The 17317-nt window shown below is 39.1% G+C and overlaps 1 protein-coding gene across 2 annotated transcripts; it reads right to left on the bottom strand.

Moving 5' to 3' along the window:
• Positions 1-6130: 6130 nt before the first annotated feature.
• Positions 6131-15755, bottom strand: SVIP (small VCP interacting protein). 2 transcript variants are annotated; one of them, XM_084630894.1, is made up of 4 exons: positions 15527-15755; positions 12772-12822; positions 9569-9685; positions 6131-8434 (listed from the first exon to the last, which is right to left on the bottom strand). In XM_084630894.1, exons 1-4 carry the CDS (start codon positions 15596-15598, stop codon positions 8420-8422), a joined length of 255 nt encoding a protein of 84 aa, XP_084487020.1. In that variant the 5' UTR covers positions 15599-15755; the 3' UTR covers positions 6131-8419. The 2 variants fall into 2 exon arrangements, with proteins under 2 accessions (XP_084487020.1, XP_084487021.1); XM_084630895.1 differs by having other exon boundaries at positions 6134-8434; positions 15536-15743.
• Positions 15756-17317: the final 1562 nt, after the last annotated feature.

Raw genomic sequence — 17317 nt, 5'->3', positions numbered from 1 at the left:
CAAGTAAAAAAAGGACAATGAATGTCAAAGACCTAATGAACTAAAAGGATGTAAAGCAGTGGCACAAAATTAAAAAGACAGAGAGACTTTGAGAAAGTACTGTGGGAAAATGAACTGATTCCAAGGTTTCAGAGAGATATATTTATTTATAAACACATTTTATACCTGGTCTTATAGAAAATGATAAAGTTGAAAGTTCCTAAATTAGGAAAGCAAATATTCTGGCAAAAGAATTCCAAAATTAGCAGTGATATAAATAGTTTAGTGAACAAAAATGAATGTTTGAAGAAAGTTGTGAGCTCTTACATGGCTGGGTAGAATATAAGGATGAAATACTGAATTAAAAACTTCCGCATACAGGAACTCAAAAGCTATAGACTAAAAATATAGCCCGAGGTAAAGAGAACATATGTAATGCAATGCTTAGGCACCTGCTGAAAGGGAGTTTGAGATTAAATTTCAATTAAAAATATAGGGAAAAGGAATACGAGCAGCAGAATGGAATCAAGCAGTGGTTAATATGATAGGAAACCTGGCAAATTACACATAAGACCTGATGCATATAGATCTATTGCCTACATCACTTGTGGGCAAAATTTATGAAAAGAGTGATAAAGATTAGTAGCATACTTACAAAAATATAAAGTGCACAAAGTGGCACCAGGAAAGGAAGATGCACAGTTGATCATATTTTCTGTTTCTAATCATACATACAAAATCCATGAGGAACAGAGTTTGATAGCTGTCGTCTTGGACATGCTATAGAATGAAGGCTATATGAAGCCACAACTAGAATAAGAGGAAGAATGTTCTGGTGAATGAGACTTAAGTGATAGAACCACACAAGTCAAAGTGGGGACGGCTTTGTTGAATATTTATAACCTTACTAATGGTACAGAGGGAGTGTTAGCTACCCAACCTTGTTTAACATTCTAATGAATGATTGCCTCCAGAGTATATGGGCAGGAGTAGGTATTACTCTATTTGGGGACTGTGCTATATGGGTCAATCGTAGAAAACTAGATAGCTGTGGAGAGAAGCAATGAGGCACTTGGGGATTTAAGATCTCACTTGTTAATACAAAGGGAATGATCTTCACAAAAGGCAGATTGGGGAAGAATGGAATGTATTTTTTTTCTGTGTAGAGACATACAGAACTCCTAAGAATGTAAAATTTTGAATGATGTTGAATCACAAACTAACTTGGGAGGATCAGAGAGATATCAAGACTAAATGCAAAGATGGGAGGAATCTGCTTAAAAGTATTGCTGGGAACAATGTGTTCTTATCTGTACCCCAGATGCTGTCAGGGTATTGAGACCAGTTAGATTATGGATGCCAAGCCTTTAACTCCGCTTCTGAATCAACACTAACAAAAATGGAGCCAATCCAAGACCAAGCTTGTAGTGTGACTATTATGACTTCATTGTGTGTGTTGCTAGTCGCAACTGGAGAAATCCTATACATTTAAGGATGAAACTTCTTAACCTTAGCCCAAGAAGCTAAATCTAATGGAAATTAGGAAGATAAGAGCCCTAAAGACTAAGAACTGTTGGGGAATTAGGTAGACAAGTACTCTTACATTCTAACAGGGTCAAGGGGGAGAGGGAGTGAAAAGGAAGATCTGGAAGAAACTAAAATCTTTATTCATGGAGAAATCATTAGGTTTACAAAGCTCTTGTTTTATCTGAGGGGAATGTCCAGTCCTGCCTATTCTACTATAATAAAACTCTGCTTATCCTTTCCTTCCTTTGGGGATTCACTGCTTGCTACTTCCCATGAGTAACGAATGAGGAAAGAAAAAGCCCTGGCTGGGATGATTTAATTGGGAATCGGCCCTGCTTTGAGCAGGGGGTTGGACTAGATGACCTCCTGAGGTCCCTTCCAACCCTGATATTCTAAGAAGCTGTGCAACAGAATAAAACTTATTACCTGATTTTCTTTCTGTTTAACAGTCTCTCTCCAAATTAGCCAAATTGAAAATGTTCTCTAAAGGCAGACGGACAAATATTGTCTTTAAATTAACCTTATGTATTTTGTCTAGTTGTCTTAATGCTAATAATTGGTTGCTGGAGAGTTTCTACTCTCTTTGGTGACCTAAACTGAAGGGCAGAGCTTAGCCCTGGAGGCTCCACTAACAACACTGGACTGCCTCCAAATTCCACAGGTGTGGGGGGGCATTAGCCCATAAGTAACGAATTCAGAGAGAAGCTGTTAACAAAAAAAATGATCAGGCAAGAAATTTATCATCTCATCTACAAATATATTGGCATGTAACTGGCCATTGGAAAGAAGGACTGTAATTCATCCTCCTCAATAACATCATTTTAGCTACAAGTGTACTAGTTTCTATGGCAGCATCTTGCTAATTCTCACTCAGCTAATTTGTTAAATATAAATTTTTTTTAAAGTTTGGCCCTATTTCCTCAGAAAAACTTCAACTGGGAATAGCTGAGGTCTCCTATTACTAGATTTTCATTAATCTTATGAAATATATCCACTGTATTTGTTAAAATGAAGTGATATTAAAAGTAGTCATTTTAAAAACAAAATATATTCTTGGTTTTGCCTCTGCAGCTCTTCCATACAAGATGGTCATGTTCCCAACCAATTGAGGAAGGGAAGTAAAAACCCTTCAAGTGCCTCAGTTCTTTTCTTTCTGCAGGCCTGTGCAGATGTGAACCCAGTTTTTATCCTGGTATTGGCTTTTATTTGGATAAAGTATTTTAAAATATTTGTCTACAAATTTGTCATTATTTTCTTTTTTATGTGAATTTTCTGATAGTAATGCTCACTCTGCATTAGAGATGGCGAAAGTGATTTGGGTTCAGGACTTCAGAGAAATAATGTCACGATATGGACTCATCTTCATGGAGAATTCTCTGCTGGGTCGCTGACAAAGAAGGAATATTCATATCCATCAGAAAAGGATCCAGTTGCATGGGACTGCATTATTCAAAGGGTTTTGCTCTGACAGTCTCAGTGGAAGTAATTTAAGAATTTGGGGAACCTAATAAGATTGACTTGTCTTTTGTCCCCTGTTACTAGTCTAGTTGATTTGGTATTTTATTGGGATACTTGACTCCAAGGTCTACCTTTTGTGTTTCTGTTCAAGGAGGCTCAGGCTTGCATTGCAGTTTGGATGGCAGTCATGTCATCCTGTAGAGAACGGTATTTTAAAGGTTTCATAGACATATATAATGTCTGTGTATGTAAAATCATAACTTGTAAATCCATGGTATGGAAACTTTTAGTTTCCACAAGGCTTATGGAGACTTTTATTGAGCCTCTTAGGACCAGCTTTCTCTTGGATCTTTCACTGAAGATTTCTTCCTTTGTGGCTGTAATATTTGCCAAAAGACCATCAGAACTGCAGATTTTGACAGATTTTTCTTATTAAAATTTTCTTAAGTCGTCTTGGATGTCCCTTTAAATTAGAATTTTTTTTTTTTGGAGGGTGTGGGGGAACAAATAAGCTTCGTGATCTTCTGGGTTAAGGTTGGTTGCACACTGACCCTGACACAACAATGCGTTTTATAGCAGTCTTCAAGCTTGTGGCTTTTGGTGGAAAGTCCATTTCAATGTAGAGATAACCTAAACAAATCTGAGGCTGTAAAGAAGCGAAAGTTGGTTCCTTATTCTCAGTCCCCACAAAGCACAGTTCTAGGATCAGACTTCATGGGTGCTGCCCTTCTTTGAGATGTGGGACCCTGCAGTCCCATCATCTTAGACCCTGAAACCAGTGCTTTGGACCTCCCAGGGCCCATCCTCTCTATCACTTTATAGATGCTTTCTTAGTCCTACTTAGGATACAGGCTGGCTCTTTGAGCTCCTAGATTACTTCCCTGCTATGTTGTCCCCATAGGGCCTAAAGTACAGAGTTAGCAAAGGAATTCTTGACCACAGTTACTTATATTTAAAGAATAATCCATTACAAATCTTTGCAAAACAGAAGTCCTGAAACCTGATCTCACCCCTTCTGAGTCAGAGGTTTGGTAGAGTCCCTCCTACCTTTTCCTTTCCAGCTAGTCTGCCTTGTATGTGGTGATGGTTACTGCCCCTGTTCAGAGAAGCCATGCCATCTGTTTAGCTGGAAAACTTTCTTCTTTGCCTTTGTAGGCCCCTTGTTAGGAAAAAAATTATATATATTGTTCCAGTGCCTGAGGACAGCAGTTGAGAGATTATTGAAGTTGATGGCCCTAAAATGCCATCTTGATAGCTACCAGGCTCAGGAAAGGGCCTTGACACCTGACTGAAGGCTCAGCTCAGAGAAGCTAGCTAGAATGCAATTCAATATACTTGCCTTGGAGAAGGCTAGAAGTGTGTTCAGCCTGCAATACAAAACAGAGTTTACAGTTTGATAGACATGTTTTGCCCCCGTCAGAGTCCTGTTAATCACAAAAGCAGAGTATGGCTGGCCTAGTGCTTTTCATGGCCCTAGATTGGGGGGGGGGGATCAATTGTTTTTGGGGAAGGACCTGCCTCTCCTTACTCCAGGAAACTAACAGTGGTATGGCCCCACTACTTAAACTATTTGGAATTTGACTGGGCATATAGGGTGAAGGCCTTAAATTTGGAAAAAAATTGAGACTTCAGAGGCAGAGTGTTTCAGGCTAGAGAGTGGCAGAACATTGTACAGCATGACAGAGTGAAGCAGTAGTTATATTTCCTCCTTTCTAGCCTTTTAAAAAATACAAATACAATATTGCTAACTTTGTGGCTTATGTTTACATGTACCAGTGGATTGTGATAAATATACATGTTTTAAATTATAGTTTCAATGGTTTCTGGATTAATACAAATTGTGCATTCTAAAGGAACACTAACTGCAGCAGATGCTATTAAGGATCTATTAAAACTTTTCTGCATTAGACAAATTCTAAAAGCTTTCTGCAAAAATAACCATTATGTTAAAATCTAGTTTAAGACTACTTATCTTATTTTTACATTAGTACAGTGGCTATAGATATGGGCTGGTCCAATTTTCCTTTGATATCAGTCTCTACCACCACTTCAGACTTACAGTATATTCACTAAAAAGAAAAAGGAGTACTTGTGGCACCTTAGAGACTAACCAATTTATTTAGTCTCTAAAGTGCCACATGTACTCCTTTTTCTTTTTGCAAATACAGACTAACACGGCTGTTACTCTGAAACCAGTATAGTCACTAAAAATGGCAGATCTAGGAAAAAAAAATGACAGCAAATGGAGGAATATCATTCCCCTTTAAGACCCTCATCCTGCGGTCTTTCCAACTGCAAACATCTGTAATCCTCCATAAAATCTGTTTGTAACACCTTTAATTATGATTTTGTTTTGCAAAAATCCCTTTCATTTCAACAGGATCTGTTTTAGTTGGATTTCAGACATATAGTGTTGTCTTATTAGGGTGATAACCCCATGCAAATAGTGTCCTGGGTTCTTCAAAAACTACTTATTTCTTGACCCAGTTCCATTTAGTGCAAGAATGGGGAGAATCAACTATTAATAGACTAAAAGTGTGTGTAGGAAAACATACATCAATTCTTGGTTACATGGCATATACAAAAATATATGCACATACTTAAAAGATACATACACTGAAGCATGCAAATACTCCTAAACATGATGCTGAACCTTTAAGGCCTTCATGCTGCAAGTGGATTTGCACCAATGGACCCCTAGATCCAGAGTATGACTGAAGCCAGTAGAACTCTATACAGGTACAAAGGTCTACCTGCACAGATCAAATTGCAGCATCAGGGCTTAAATTTATACATGGAAGATTTTTTTAACTTTATAAATGGATGGGGAGAAGGATAGAAAAAAGTACATTTATCACTGAAGGAAAAAAATTCACAGTTACCATAATAAAGACCTAAAGTGTTCCACACTCAAGTGTAGAACTGTCAGCTTCCATAAGCAGCATATACTTTGGCATAAGGATACCATTTCAGAGAGCATGTGAATGATTAAAAATTAAGGGGATAAATTCTGGATCCCTTGAACTCAATGGCAAAATTACCAGACTTCAGTGAGGCATTGTTTAGAACTCTTTTTGTTCTTCCTAGGGTCTGTACAGAAGACAGGATACAGATTAAATCATGCATTTTGCAATCAACAAATGTATCATCCTTTAATTTTACATTCTTTTCAGATAGGGCAGTACTTTGTTCATTTATTTTCTAAATACAGTAAATTGAGATACAGTTGTAGAGTCTCTATTATTCTTCACTAAAAACAAGTACAAAGCACTCCATTAACTTTTTATGCTGATGCAAACCAGAAAGGCAGGAGTTTGTGGAATGTGGGGGCTAAAAAAATTATTCTGGGATTACTCTACTTGAAGTGCACTCAGTGTTGTAATCCATGTTTTGTTTTTCCATTGACAAGATCTCCTGTACTTTCTGAAACCACTGATGCAAGTGGGTAAACAGATTTCCATATCACTTTTTTGAGCAGTTCATCTAGCTCAATAGATTTTAGACTTTCTTCTCTATCCTAAGATACGAAAAACAAACCACAACTATGAACCTAATCCTCTAAAATGCCAAATACTTTTGAATGTTTTTAAAGTCAATATATCTGAAAGAACTCTGACTCTTGCAAGACTGGACTGTTAAAACTTAAATATGGTAGTTATTTAAATAGATCAAAGTTGAGTTACTGAGCAGTTAAAAGCTGGCAGGCAAAATCGTGTCACACTTAAGAGCACAACACTTATTTATATTTGTCTCCTGGCTGACGGTTGAGCCACAATGCAGTGTAAGTGCATGAATGCAGAGGTTAACTCCAAATAACACAAATTCCTGATCAACAAACTCCGCCACCCCTCCCCCCCCTGCAAAAAAACCCCTGCAAAACTGCACAACCATTAAAGTGACACTTTAATGACAAATTGTCTTGGCATAGTCACACTGTAGGATGTGACACTCTACTAGAAATCCTGGACAGAAAGTTTCATTGTACATTACGCACACTGTATTTTATAACAGTCTTCCATTGTAGTTTAATTCAGTAAAACAGGAATATAACACTGAATAGGGCAAATGCCCACACTCAAAGTAAATGTGAGGTATCACTATCTTCTATGAAGGCCACTGCTTTTGTCAGTAAACTAACAGTAGTATACTCTTGTTAAGAATTCCTTTGCTATGATGAAGGCAGAAGCCAGGAAGCTAGTTCTTTCAAGAAAGTGGACTTGATAGTGTATTTAATCCAAGTAACACTTCCACGGTCTAACCTGGGTCAAAAATGGAGTCACTAGGACACAAATAGGCCAAACAGTGCCCTCCAGGGAAAATAAAAGTTGTATTTTTACTGCAACAGAATCATTTCTAAATTCTCTCATCTACTCAGTAGTGTTCTGAAGTCACTTCTAGTTTTGGAATCAGTTCATAATACACCAGTTTAGTTAGCTGTAAATAATCAAAAGCAGTTTCACATTTGGGAAAAGGATTACAGACATTCCTTGATACAAAAGAGCAGTAAAAGTGTTTCTAGCACTTGGAAAATATTATTGTACTATATATAGTTAAGCCACCCAGGTAGTATAGAAGCTTTTAGGAAATAAACTATCCAAGAGATGACTTAATAGGTCTTTTCCTTTTCTATTTTTTAATATTTCCAGAAGTACACCACCACCCCCTTGTGGTGCAAAAAAGAACAACGTAGCCAACACTGTTTAGCTAATAGCTAATATAATTATGTACTCAAAAGAAATCCATAATCGGTGAATCAATGAAAAGCGAACAGGCATAAGATCACATAAAATATTTACCTCAGTAAAAGCATGTAAAGTGATTTATAATTCAAAGTGATTTTTTTATAGCACATTTCACAAAATTTCAATTTGCAGAAGCCAAGCTTTTCCAAAAGCCTTTTAAAGGCACTAAATTCACAGATGACTAACCAATAAGTAGTACAGAAGAGGTGGACAGCAGCACATGTATTTAACTATAAGCATCTAAAGAAGATAACTTTTTTTTTTAACAAAGAGACAGACAAAGTTCATCACAAAACTTTAAATAAACGCTAAAACAAAAAGAAAAACTCCCACACACTAAAAGTTACCCAAGCTGTGCATAAGTTAGTTTCAAGAACAGAAATAAGATACATTCACTCTATCACCATTAAATACTAAGTTCATTCCCAAATAACTGTGCATCTCCCGCTGTCCACCCCACCCAAAAGTTGAAGCATGAGACGTTTAAAAAGAATGATAAGTTTTGGCCACCTTTGTTTTCCATTCTGAGATTCTTGGTTGAAAAATATTCTTAGCGTACACCGCTATCCTCTGTCGTACTGCAATGGCAAAGTACTGTTGAATCTTCATATACAAACAGCAAAAGCCACACAATGAATAAGTGCCACTCAGCTGCAGAAACTGGCAAGTTATTGGCAGTATTTGACCCTCTTCTTTTCAAATGCCATACTTATTTATCCAACCTGCCACTAGAAAAATAAAACAAAGTTGTATGTATGCAGTAAACTCAGTGATTCATTACAATCCACGTATTTCATTCAAATCCACCAATACTTTTGATGTGCAACAAGAGGATGCACAACTTTCTAGATACTATCCCTGTCCCAAAAAGATACTATCCCAGTCCCTGTCATCTAAAAGGAAAGCAGTAACTTGTTAAAAAGGCAAGGGAGAGGGAAATAAGCATATATAAAGTGTAGAGAGAAAAAAAACAGATGCACACCAAATATACATAACTGCCCCCTTGCCTGTTTATTATTAATTGGCTAATTTCTTATAAACACAGAGGAAAAAACATGATTTTTGAAGGTTGCCATCTTACAAGTACGGTAAGTAAGGGTGTTCCATGTGCAGGGAGCAGCCTGGAATAAGGTGTGAATATGACTGTGGGAGAAGCTGATAAATGGGAAGTCAATATTAGCATTAATGGTGGAGCAGAGAGGATGGGAGCAATGCAGTAAGAGACAGGAGTGGATAAGTGGGGAAGGACAGAGCTGTGAAAAGCCTTGAAGGTTAGGAAAAGTAGCTTGCGCTTTGTGGTACAAAAGGGAGACCTAGTGGAAGAATTCAAAGGGGGTAGGAGTATATAGTAAGACAATACGAAGGATGATGAATGATCTTAGAAACTGCATTTTGAATGGATTCGAGGGAAGGGTCAAATGGGTACTGGAGAAATCTTAAGAAGAGGCAGCTGCAACAGTCAATGTGAGATAAAGAGTCTGAACAAGATTTTGCTGTGGGAATAAAAAGGAAAGGTTGCATCTTAGAAACTTGACAGGAATTGAAGCCCTGATAAAATTTGTATACAACCTAGATATGAGGGTCAAGGAAGAAGAAATTAAATAGGACTCAGATGATTGGCTTTTGTGACTGGGAGCAGGGTGATACTGTCAATAACTGCTGAGAATGCAAGTGGATAAGAAGGATCTGGAATGAAACATGGGACATGTTAAGTTTACTTTTGCTTTCTATTTGTGCTTACTTTGTTTTATATAGTTCTTTAATAGATGTATATAGACAAAACTGAACTTACTAATAAAGCTAGTTAAATCTAAAACCAAACATTTTAAAAAGGATTTAACAAAGTGAATCTTAAAACTTACTCTAAGCCCGCCTCCTCCTCCTCCAGAGCTTGAAGATGCAATTTGTTTCTCCATTTCCTCCTGTTTCTTTTTCTTTTGCTCCACAGAATATGGGTTCTTAACACCACGAGAGGTGGCCTTTAGGGAAATAAGATTGGATAAAATACTGCAGTCCAATTTCTTTTCAAAGAAATAAAACCTTGACAACTATATTTTGTGGGTTTCTATTTGGAAGCAATATTGAAACACTAATTAATACTAGTATGTAACACAGCAGCATAACTTTTTAAGGTGCTTTTTAACATTGCACAGTATTTGTCAGTGATGGCAATGGGGTATTCTTTCATTTTTATTTGTATATCCAGATGGGCATAATTTAATGAGTAAATGCACGTGGTTTGTATTCAAATTGTAAAATTAAACGTTTCCCCCTCCCCTTCAAGAACTCCCATGCACTTTGATCCTATAGTTTTTCCAATTGGTATGAGCTCCATATTCTTGCCCTCACCAATTGAATTTTAACTTAGAAAGGATGGTTCAGGCAGTCAGCTGCATCCAAGAACCCAAACTGTTATTTTATAGGGCATTACTGCCCCACCTTCTCTTACCACATAGATTTCTGCAAGTACAGGGCATCCTATGGCTAACAGAGATATTAGCCAAGAGGTCTCATTACAATTTACAATAAGTGCATGAGGGGAGATGACAGATGTAGTTCCCACATCTACAGTCCTTATTTGCACACTACTTAGGGGCCCCGCTTAGGATGTGTGAAACCAAGGTTCAATTCCTCTATCACAAATATTCTCTGTGACCCTGGGCAAGTCACTATTTGTGCCTCAATTGTCCATTTGTAAAATAGTACTTTCCCCTATGTCAGAGGGGTGTTGTGAGGATATATACATTAAAAGATTGAGGCACTAAGATACTGTGGTGATAGGGCCGTATAAGTACCTAAATTAGAGCGATATACGGTTCTAAAACATGAATACCAAGGCTGTACACAATAGCTTCTTTTTCCTCTTACTTATTTTGAGATCTGAACTTAACAGAATTTTTAATGCACTTCTAGCTTATAATTTAGAGCTATAACACTACATCTGAGCAACAGAAAAAATAAGGTTAAATCTATGCTGAGAGGAAAGAGGAACAGATTGTTATCAGTCACCACCACCTTGGATTTGTGCTAACAGTCAAAGCAAATTTCAGAGTAACAGCCGTGTTAGTCTGTATCCGCAAAAAGAAAAGGAGTACTTGTGGCACTTTAGAGACTAACCAATTTATCTGAGCATAAGCTTTCGTGAGCTACAAAGCAGAGTTGTGACAAAGTAAGACTGTAGATGGAGTAAGAATGTGAAGAGAGGCATTAAGCTGTCAATGCAATATAAAATATGAAGTAAAGATGAAGTAGGGTGATCTGAACACTATTTTAGATTAGCATATTATTTGCACAGAAACAGAATGACACTAGCTGCAGCATGGTCTGAACACATGGCTGGAAGCCTTAGTTCTAATTCCAATTTGGACACCAACTCACTGATGTACGCACTTAGTCTCTAGTCATTTAAACTCGCTCATACTCACAAATCAATAGACTACTCGTATGTCAAGATACATGTTTGTAGAATAGGAGCTTTAGTTTGTGTTTGTTTCCACCATCTACTATAGTGGTGGCCAACCTGTGGCTCCAGAGCCAAATGCGGCTCTTCAGAAGTTAATATGCGGCTCCTTGTATAGTCACCGACTCCGGGGCTGGAGCTACAGGCCCCAACTTTCCAGTATGCCAGAAGGTGCCCACTGCTCAACCCCTGGCTCTGCCACAGGCCCTGCCCCCACTCCACCCCTTCCCGCCCCCTCCCCTGAGCCTGCCATGCCATCGTTCCTCCCACTCCCGCTCTGAGCCTCCTGCACACCACGAAACAACTGATACGGAGGTGCGGTGAGGGAGGGGTAGGCACTGATCAGCAGGACTTCCGGTGGGCAGGAGGCGCTGCTGATGCATTCATTAATGTGGCTCTTTGGAAATGTACATTGGTAAATTCTGGCTCCTTCTCAGGCTCAGGTTGGCCACTCCTGATCTACTATATCTCTTCCTATATGGTATTTATCTACCTACCACTCAGGGTTGTTGCAAGGATATATATATTTAGAAAGTACTTTGAGATTCAAAACACTGTAGATGTACTAAATCTTTTTTTTTTAAATTAAAATGTAGGCCAAAGCAAACCAAAAAAGTTTTAATAAAAAGGCCTTTAAATGCTGCTATAATAATTTAGAAAGTGCTTTTATCCATGACTCAAATATGAATCATGATCTTTAAACAGTAGCAAACCGAACAAGCCCGTATCAGCAAAAGGCCAACAAACTATACAGAGAACAACCAACAATGTTCATACAATACACACATTCATTATCTTCATACTTCATATTTGAAATTCAACAAGACACTATAGAGAATTTAGATTATGCAGTGTTTAAAAAAGGTTTATTTTTTAAGGTAAGGTGCAAATAAGGCTACAGTTCCTTTGCTTTAGGCTTCTGTATGTGTTTCCTCCTTCCTATTATTACTTCTGCCCTAAGGCACATACTACCTCCACTTTTCTAAATTTAAGACCTCCCAGCTTCAACACCCAAGTCCCCAACTTTTCAGGTCCAGAGTCTGTCAATGCCACTGCTTAATTGACTGGGATGAGGAAAGAGACCCACATTTCCCCCATGTTAATGAAGCGAACAGCCAAGAAATTCAGCTATGTTGAGCTTTTAGAAGTAGCAAGTCTCAAAACAACACTTGCAAATGCTGCCAAAACAATTAAATATCTTTGAAAAATGCAACTGAAATATCTCTTTGGTGTTTGTGGTTAAAGTAAAACAAAAATATCACTGACAAAAATCAATTTCTTCTTTGGTTTAAAAGAACTTTCCAGCTTTGCATTCACATTTTATAATGGCAAAGATTTTCAACGGTCCTAATAACTGTTTGAATTTCAATGGGAGTCAGGTGCCTAACTTTCTTAAGCTCCTTTCAAAATCCCCGCCAATGTTCCATGACATCATTATATAAATACCCATCAAATTACTAACATGACAGCCAAGTGCAATGATAAATTCCACTTGCCGATAGTCCACATATGCTGTTCAGCTGCATTTCGGCAAAGAGACCTCTGGTATTTTCCATTTTAAAACCAGTGGCTACATAACAAGTTTCTGAATAAATGTAATGTTACCTCCATCTGCCTCTTTTCTGCAGCTTCTGCAAGTTGTCGTCTTTTACTTTCCTACAGAAAATTTGAAAAAAGTTCCATTGTAGTAGAGAAAGCAGAATAAATTGTTTAACAATGAAAATATAGCAGTTTTAAAAAAGATTAAATGATATAATGCATAGACTACTCCATGTCCGTTCCTTGTCATTCATATGAACAATGGAAGTTATTTAATCAAATTCTGAACTTAAGTCAAACGGCAGCTGCTTCTTCTCTCTGTTTTAAGTATTAAAGTAACTACATAAGGACAGGTTTCAGAGTAGCAGCCGTGTTAGTCTGTATCCGCAAAAAGAAAAGGAGTACTTGTAGACAAACAAATCTATTTGAGCATAAGCTTTCATGAGCTACATCCGACGAAGTGAGCTGTAGCTCACAAAAGCTTATGCTCAAATAAATTTGTTAGTCTCTAAGGTGCCACAAGCACTCCTTTTCTTTTTATAAGGACAGTATGCTTTTGGTTACTAAGATGGTAGAAAAGGAGCACCTGTGGCACCTTAGAGACGAACAAATTTATTTGAGCATAAGCTTTTGTGAGCTACAGCTACTCTGAAACCTGTTAAGATGGTAGAGTGTTATTGCTGCTACAATGTATTCCAGTATTTGAGTAACAATAATGTTATGCAGATATATCCATTAGAAGGGCATATTTCAGGTGACTTGCATCTTTACCGCAAAAAAACCAAACAAACAAACAAAAAATCATTCTAGGATGAAACCTACAATAAGAAGGTATTTTATATGGCAGAGAAATGGACACAGTGCATAAGATGTTCTTATCATTTGAGGAGAAAAGAAAAATGAGATCTTGGTATGATTGCCGTTTCCCCGAGGGCCTCATGAAAATGAGGCATGTCTCAAGAGTTATCACAAGCATAAATATTTTAAGAACAAACATCATGGAACCTCTGATAGTGACGTTTACAAAACAACTGTAACTAGAATAGCTATCACTATAAATGGATTTTCACTGAATACAAGTTCACTAAAACCAGGCTCCACAGTTTTCCAGAGTTAGAAAAGAAGATTTATTTCCTTACCAGTTAAATCCCAACCAGGATCTTGATCCAACAATCAGGTCAGCTAGCATAGGCCCTAAACCCATGAAGAGTCCCACTAATTCTGAAGTCAGTGGGTTTCCACAAGGATGCAGGGAACTATGCTAAGAAGATTGGTACCCATATCAGTAATAAATGGTAGTGATGGCGTATGTGAAATGAGTTCACCATCTTAGTAAAGTTTCTAGTAGGAGGGTGCCTATAACAAACAGGAGTGTAACAGAGAGACCAAGGATTAAATGGGCATAAAACAGAATTACTCTCTCACTCATAAGAGATGGTCCCTTCAGATCTCTATCTTTGTGCTCCTGCAGATACTTCAAGTGGAGGACACCTGTGACTGAGACTGACAAACTCCAAATTATGTTAATTTTAGTTCATGATAGAGGTTTCAGGCTTATGGGGGGCATGGATCAACATTCACATGACTCTCCCTATCAGTATGCAGCCTGGGGAAGCTAATAATCCAACAAGCGGACCAAATTCGGTGATGAATCCTAGTCACGTGCCTCCAGAGGCATGTTCCACACATGCTAAGAAGAAGGGATCGTACCCTATGGTTTTTGTTCTCTGGTTACATAATGTGTGGTGAGATACTGACCCTGCAATACCGGCTGGTAGAAAGACAGTATAAAATAAATAACAGGATTTTCAATGTTTTAAAATGATACGCAATTTGACAAACTAATTTTTAAAAGTAAGTTTGGATTTTGTGTTTTAATTCTTAAGACTTTTCTGTTGATGTTTATAATCTCCCTTTTTGCTGACTCCCTGCCAATCAAGGAAGAAACTGACTAGCAAACATTCATATGACACTACCCACATGTGCAAATACTTGCAAGATCTGGTCTGTACAGGGGGAAGAGTGAAACTGTTATACCAAGTGCTGTCAAATGCCCAAAGCAGACAAGATGGAATGAGAGAAAAATATCTATTTGCCCATCAACTTCTTTCAGTTACAAGAAAGACCTAAATTAAGTCCAACATTTTCTTACAAACTTATTATTTTTCAAGTTGACAGTGTCCCTTTAAAGCAAAATGTACTTAACAAAAACAAACCTAGAGCGCTAGGGACCTGCTTCTGCAGATCCATGAAATAATGTATTTTTTTTTAATTAAAGGGTATATTTAACCCTTAATTATACATCGAGGGCTTAATTCCCTCTGTCCCCAAAATAAATATTAAAATCGCAGTCTCTTAACGGGATCTCTTACTGCGTGTATGTCACTGGAGTATGTTATGGGTGCGCCTTTGGGAGGCGCCAATCCTCACGGCTCACTGCACCCCAGGTGGCTGACCGACCGCAGCACACAGATGTTCAGTCCTTAGGCTGGACAAGGGCAGCAGCAACTACCCCGCCTCTGCTCTGCTGCATTATTTTAATCCTGCAATTATGGGAAAACCACACCGTGGAAAGTCGCCTCTCTCTGGGGTAATTTCAAAAACCGACAAAAATACAAAAACAAACCGCTAGCCCAGAAAAAAAAAAAAAACCAAAAACCCGGAGGAGAAGCTGAAAGGAGGATGCACCTGCTGGGGGCCTGCTCCGGAGTGGGAGGTCCCTGCCCAGCTTGAGTCTGGCGGGGCCGGGGAGCGCGGTGCCCGTGGCCCAGCCAGGGCGTGTCGGGGAGAGGAGCTGGGCTCCCGCGGGGGCCGTACGCACCGCACTCACCGGGTCGGGCGTCTCCACCACGTCCTCGGCGGCGCCCCCCAAGCAGGGTAGGCAGAGCCCCATGCCGGGCCCCGGGCCGCCTGGCGCTCGCCCTCCCGGCTCAGGCAGCCGGAGCTCCGGGGACCAGCCGCGACGCTCCCGCCCGGCACAGTCAGAGCGCGGAGCCCGGCAGGGCCCGCCCAGTTCTGGGATCGGGGCGCACGGCGCCACCTGCAGCTCCGGAGCTGCTGCTGCCGCCGCCGCCGCGGGGTGGGTGGGGCAGAGGCGGAGGCCGCAGGGAAGCTGGCTGCAGGCTCGCGGGGAGGAGGGCGCCAGAGTTCCACCGTTGTCCTGTTACCGAGGGGCTCAAAGCCTCTGCCAGTTACTGAACAGGCTGGAGCTGGCAGGGGCTTGTCAGCCGGGCGTCCTCACAAACGTACTAAGCAGACCCAGGCTCCGTGAGGCGGCCCGGTGTCGACGTGGGAAAGTTGCAGTACAACTTGCATTGTTTTTGTAAGGTTTCAGATGGGCTATTACCAGCAGGAGAGTGAGTTTGTGGGGCGGAGGGTGAGAAAACCTGGATTTGCGCTGGAAATGGCCCAACTTGATTATCATACACATTGTAAAGAGAGTGATCACTTTAGATAAGCTATTACCAGCAGGAGAGTGGGGTGGGAGGAGGTATTGTTTCATGGTCTCTGTGTACATAATGTCTTCTGCAGTTTCCACAGTATGCATCCGATGAAGTGAGCTGTAGCTCACAAAAGCTTATGCTCAAATAAATTGTTTTTGTAAAGTGATTGTAGTCAAAGCAGTGCAAATCTCTGTGCGGACCCTCCGTTTTCCTGCGTAAGAGGGGCCTATTTATCTTAAACTGATTCCGAATGGATTTCAACTAAACCAAACTAAGCCCCTCTTAAACCAAAATTAGAATGTTCACACAGGGTTTTATACTGGTTTGACTAAATCATTTTAAAATCTAACTTTTAGTGAAGCTTTCGTATGTAGTGATTTCATTTTTAACTAACATTGTTTTAAAAATTGATTTAGTTAACCGCTATGTAGACACTCTTAAATAGATGTAAATCTGGTTTGTATCAGTTTAATTTAAATCTATTTCTTACTGAATTAAGGTGCTAAACTGAGCCTACAATAGATGCTAAATGTATTTCAAATCATGTTTACTAACTCAATTAAACAAAATATTTTCCCCTAGAATATTGCTCTTGTAAATAGATACACTGTTTGGGGGCAGGTTTGCCAGACCTGGGAAACTGCAGGGATTACAATTAATTTTGTAAACCATGCAGTGATAGACTCTATTTCTATCCAGCTGGACTCTCAACTCTACATGCGGTTAATCCTGCCTATTCCCCTCTTCACATGGCTATTCCTCTTCATTTATTCTATACTGTCTCTAGGTGGTTCTCAACCATGAAGCCAATGGGAAAAAATGCATTGTCCAATATACTCCAAAATCTTTAAGGAAATGTTGTCCATTTATACATTTCACATGTGAAAGTTCATGTGGATGAATTTGAATTTAGTAAAGTTAGTAGAGATAAAAATCAAGTTTCTATTTAAAAGGTCCGTCAACTAGCAGTGTATGCATCTGATCAGATAGGGATTAGTGGTTGTCACAATATCTGCGTGTTTGATCATTTTTTTCCCCTCCCACTGGATTTTTTTTCTTTCTCTGCTCTTTCTTTCAAACAGCATGAGAACATGCTAACATTTGTTTTTGAGTTGAACTTTCAAACCCATAATGTTAGAATGGGTTTGAAATTAGGGAAAGTGAATTCT

This window comes from Lepidochelys olivacea (genome assembly GCF_965140295.1).
Source record: "Lepidochelys olivacea isolate rLepOli2 genome assembly, chromosome: 6".
NCBI classification, from domain to species: domain Eukaryota; kingdom Metazoa; phylum Chordata; order Testudines; family Cheloniidae; genus Lepidochelys; species Lepidochelys olivacea.
The sequence above is the reverse complement of the archived record's forward strand: the minus strand, read 5'-3'. Positions and strand labels throughout refer to the sequence as shown.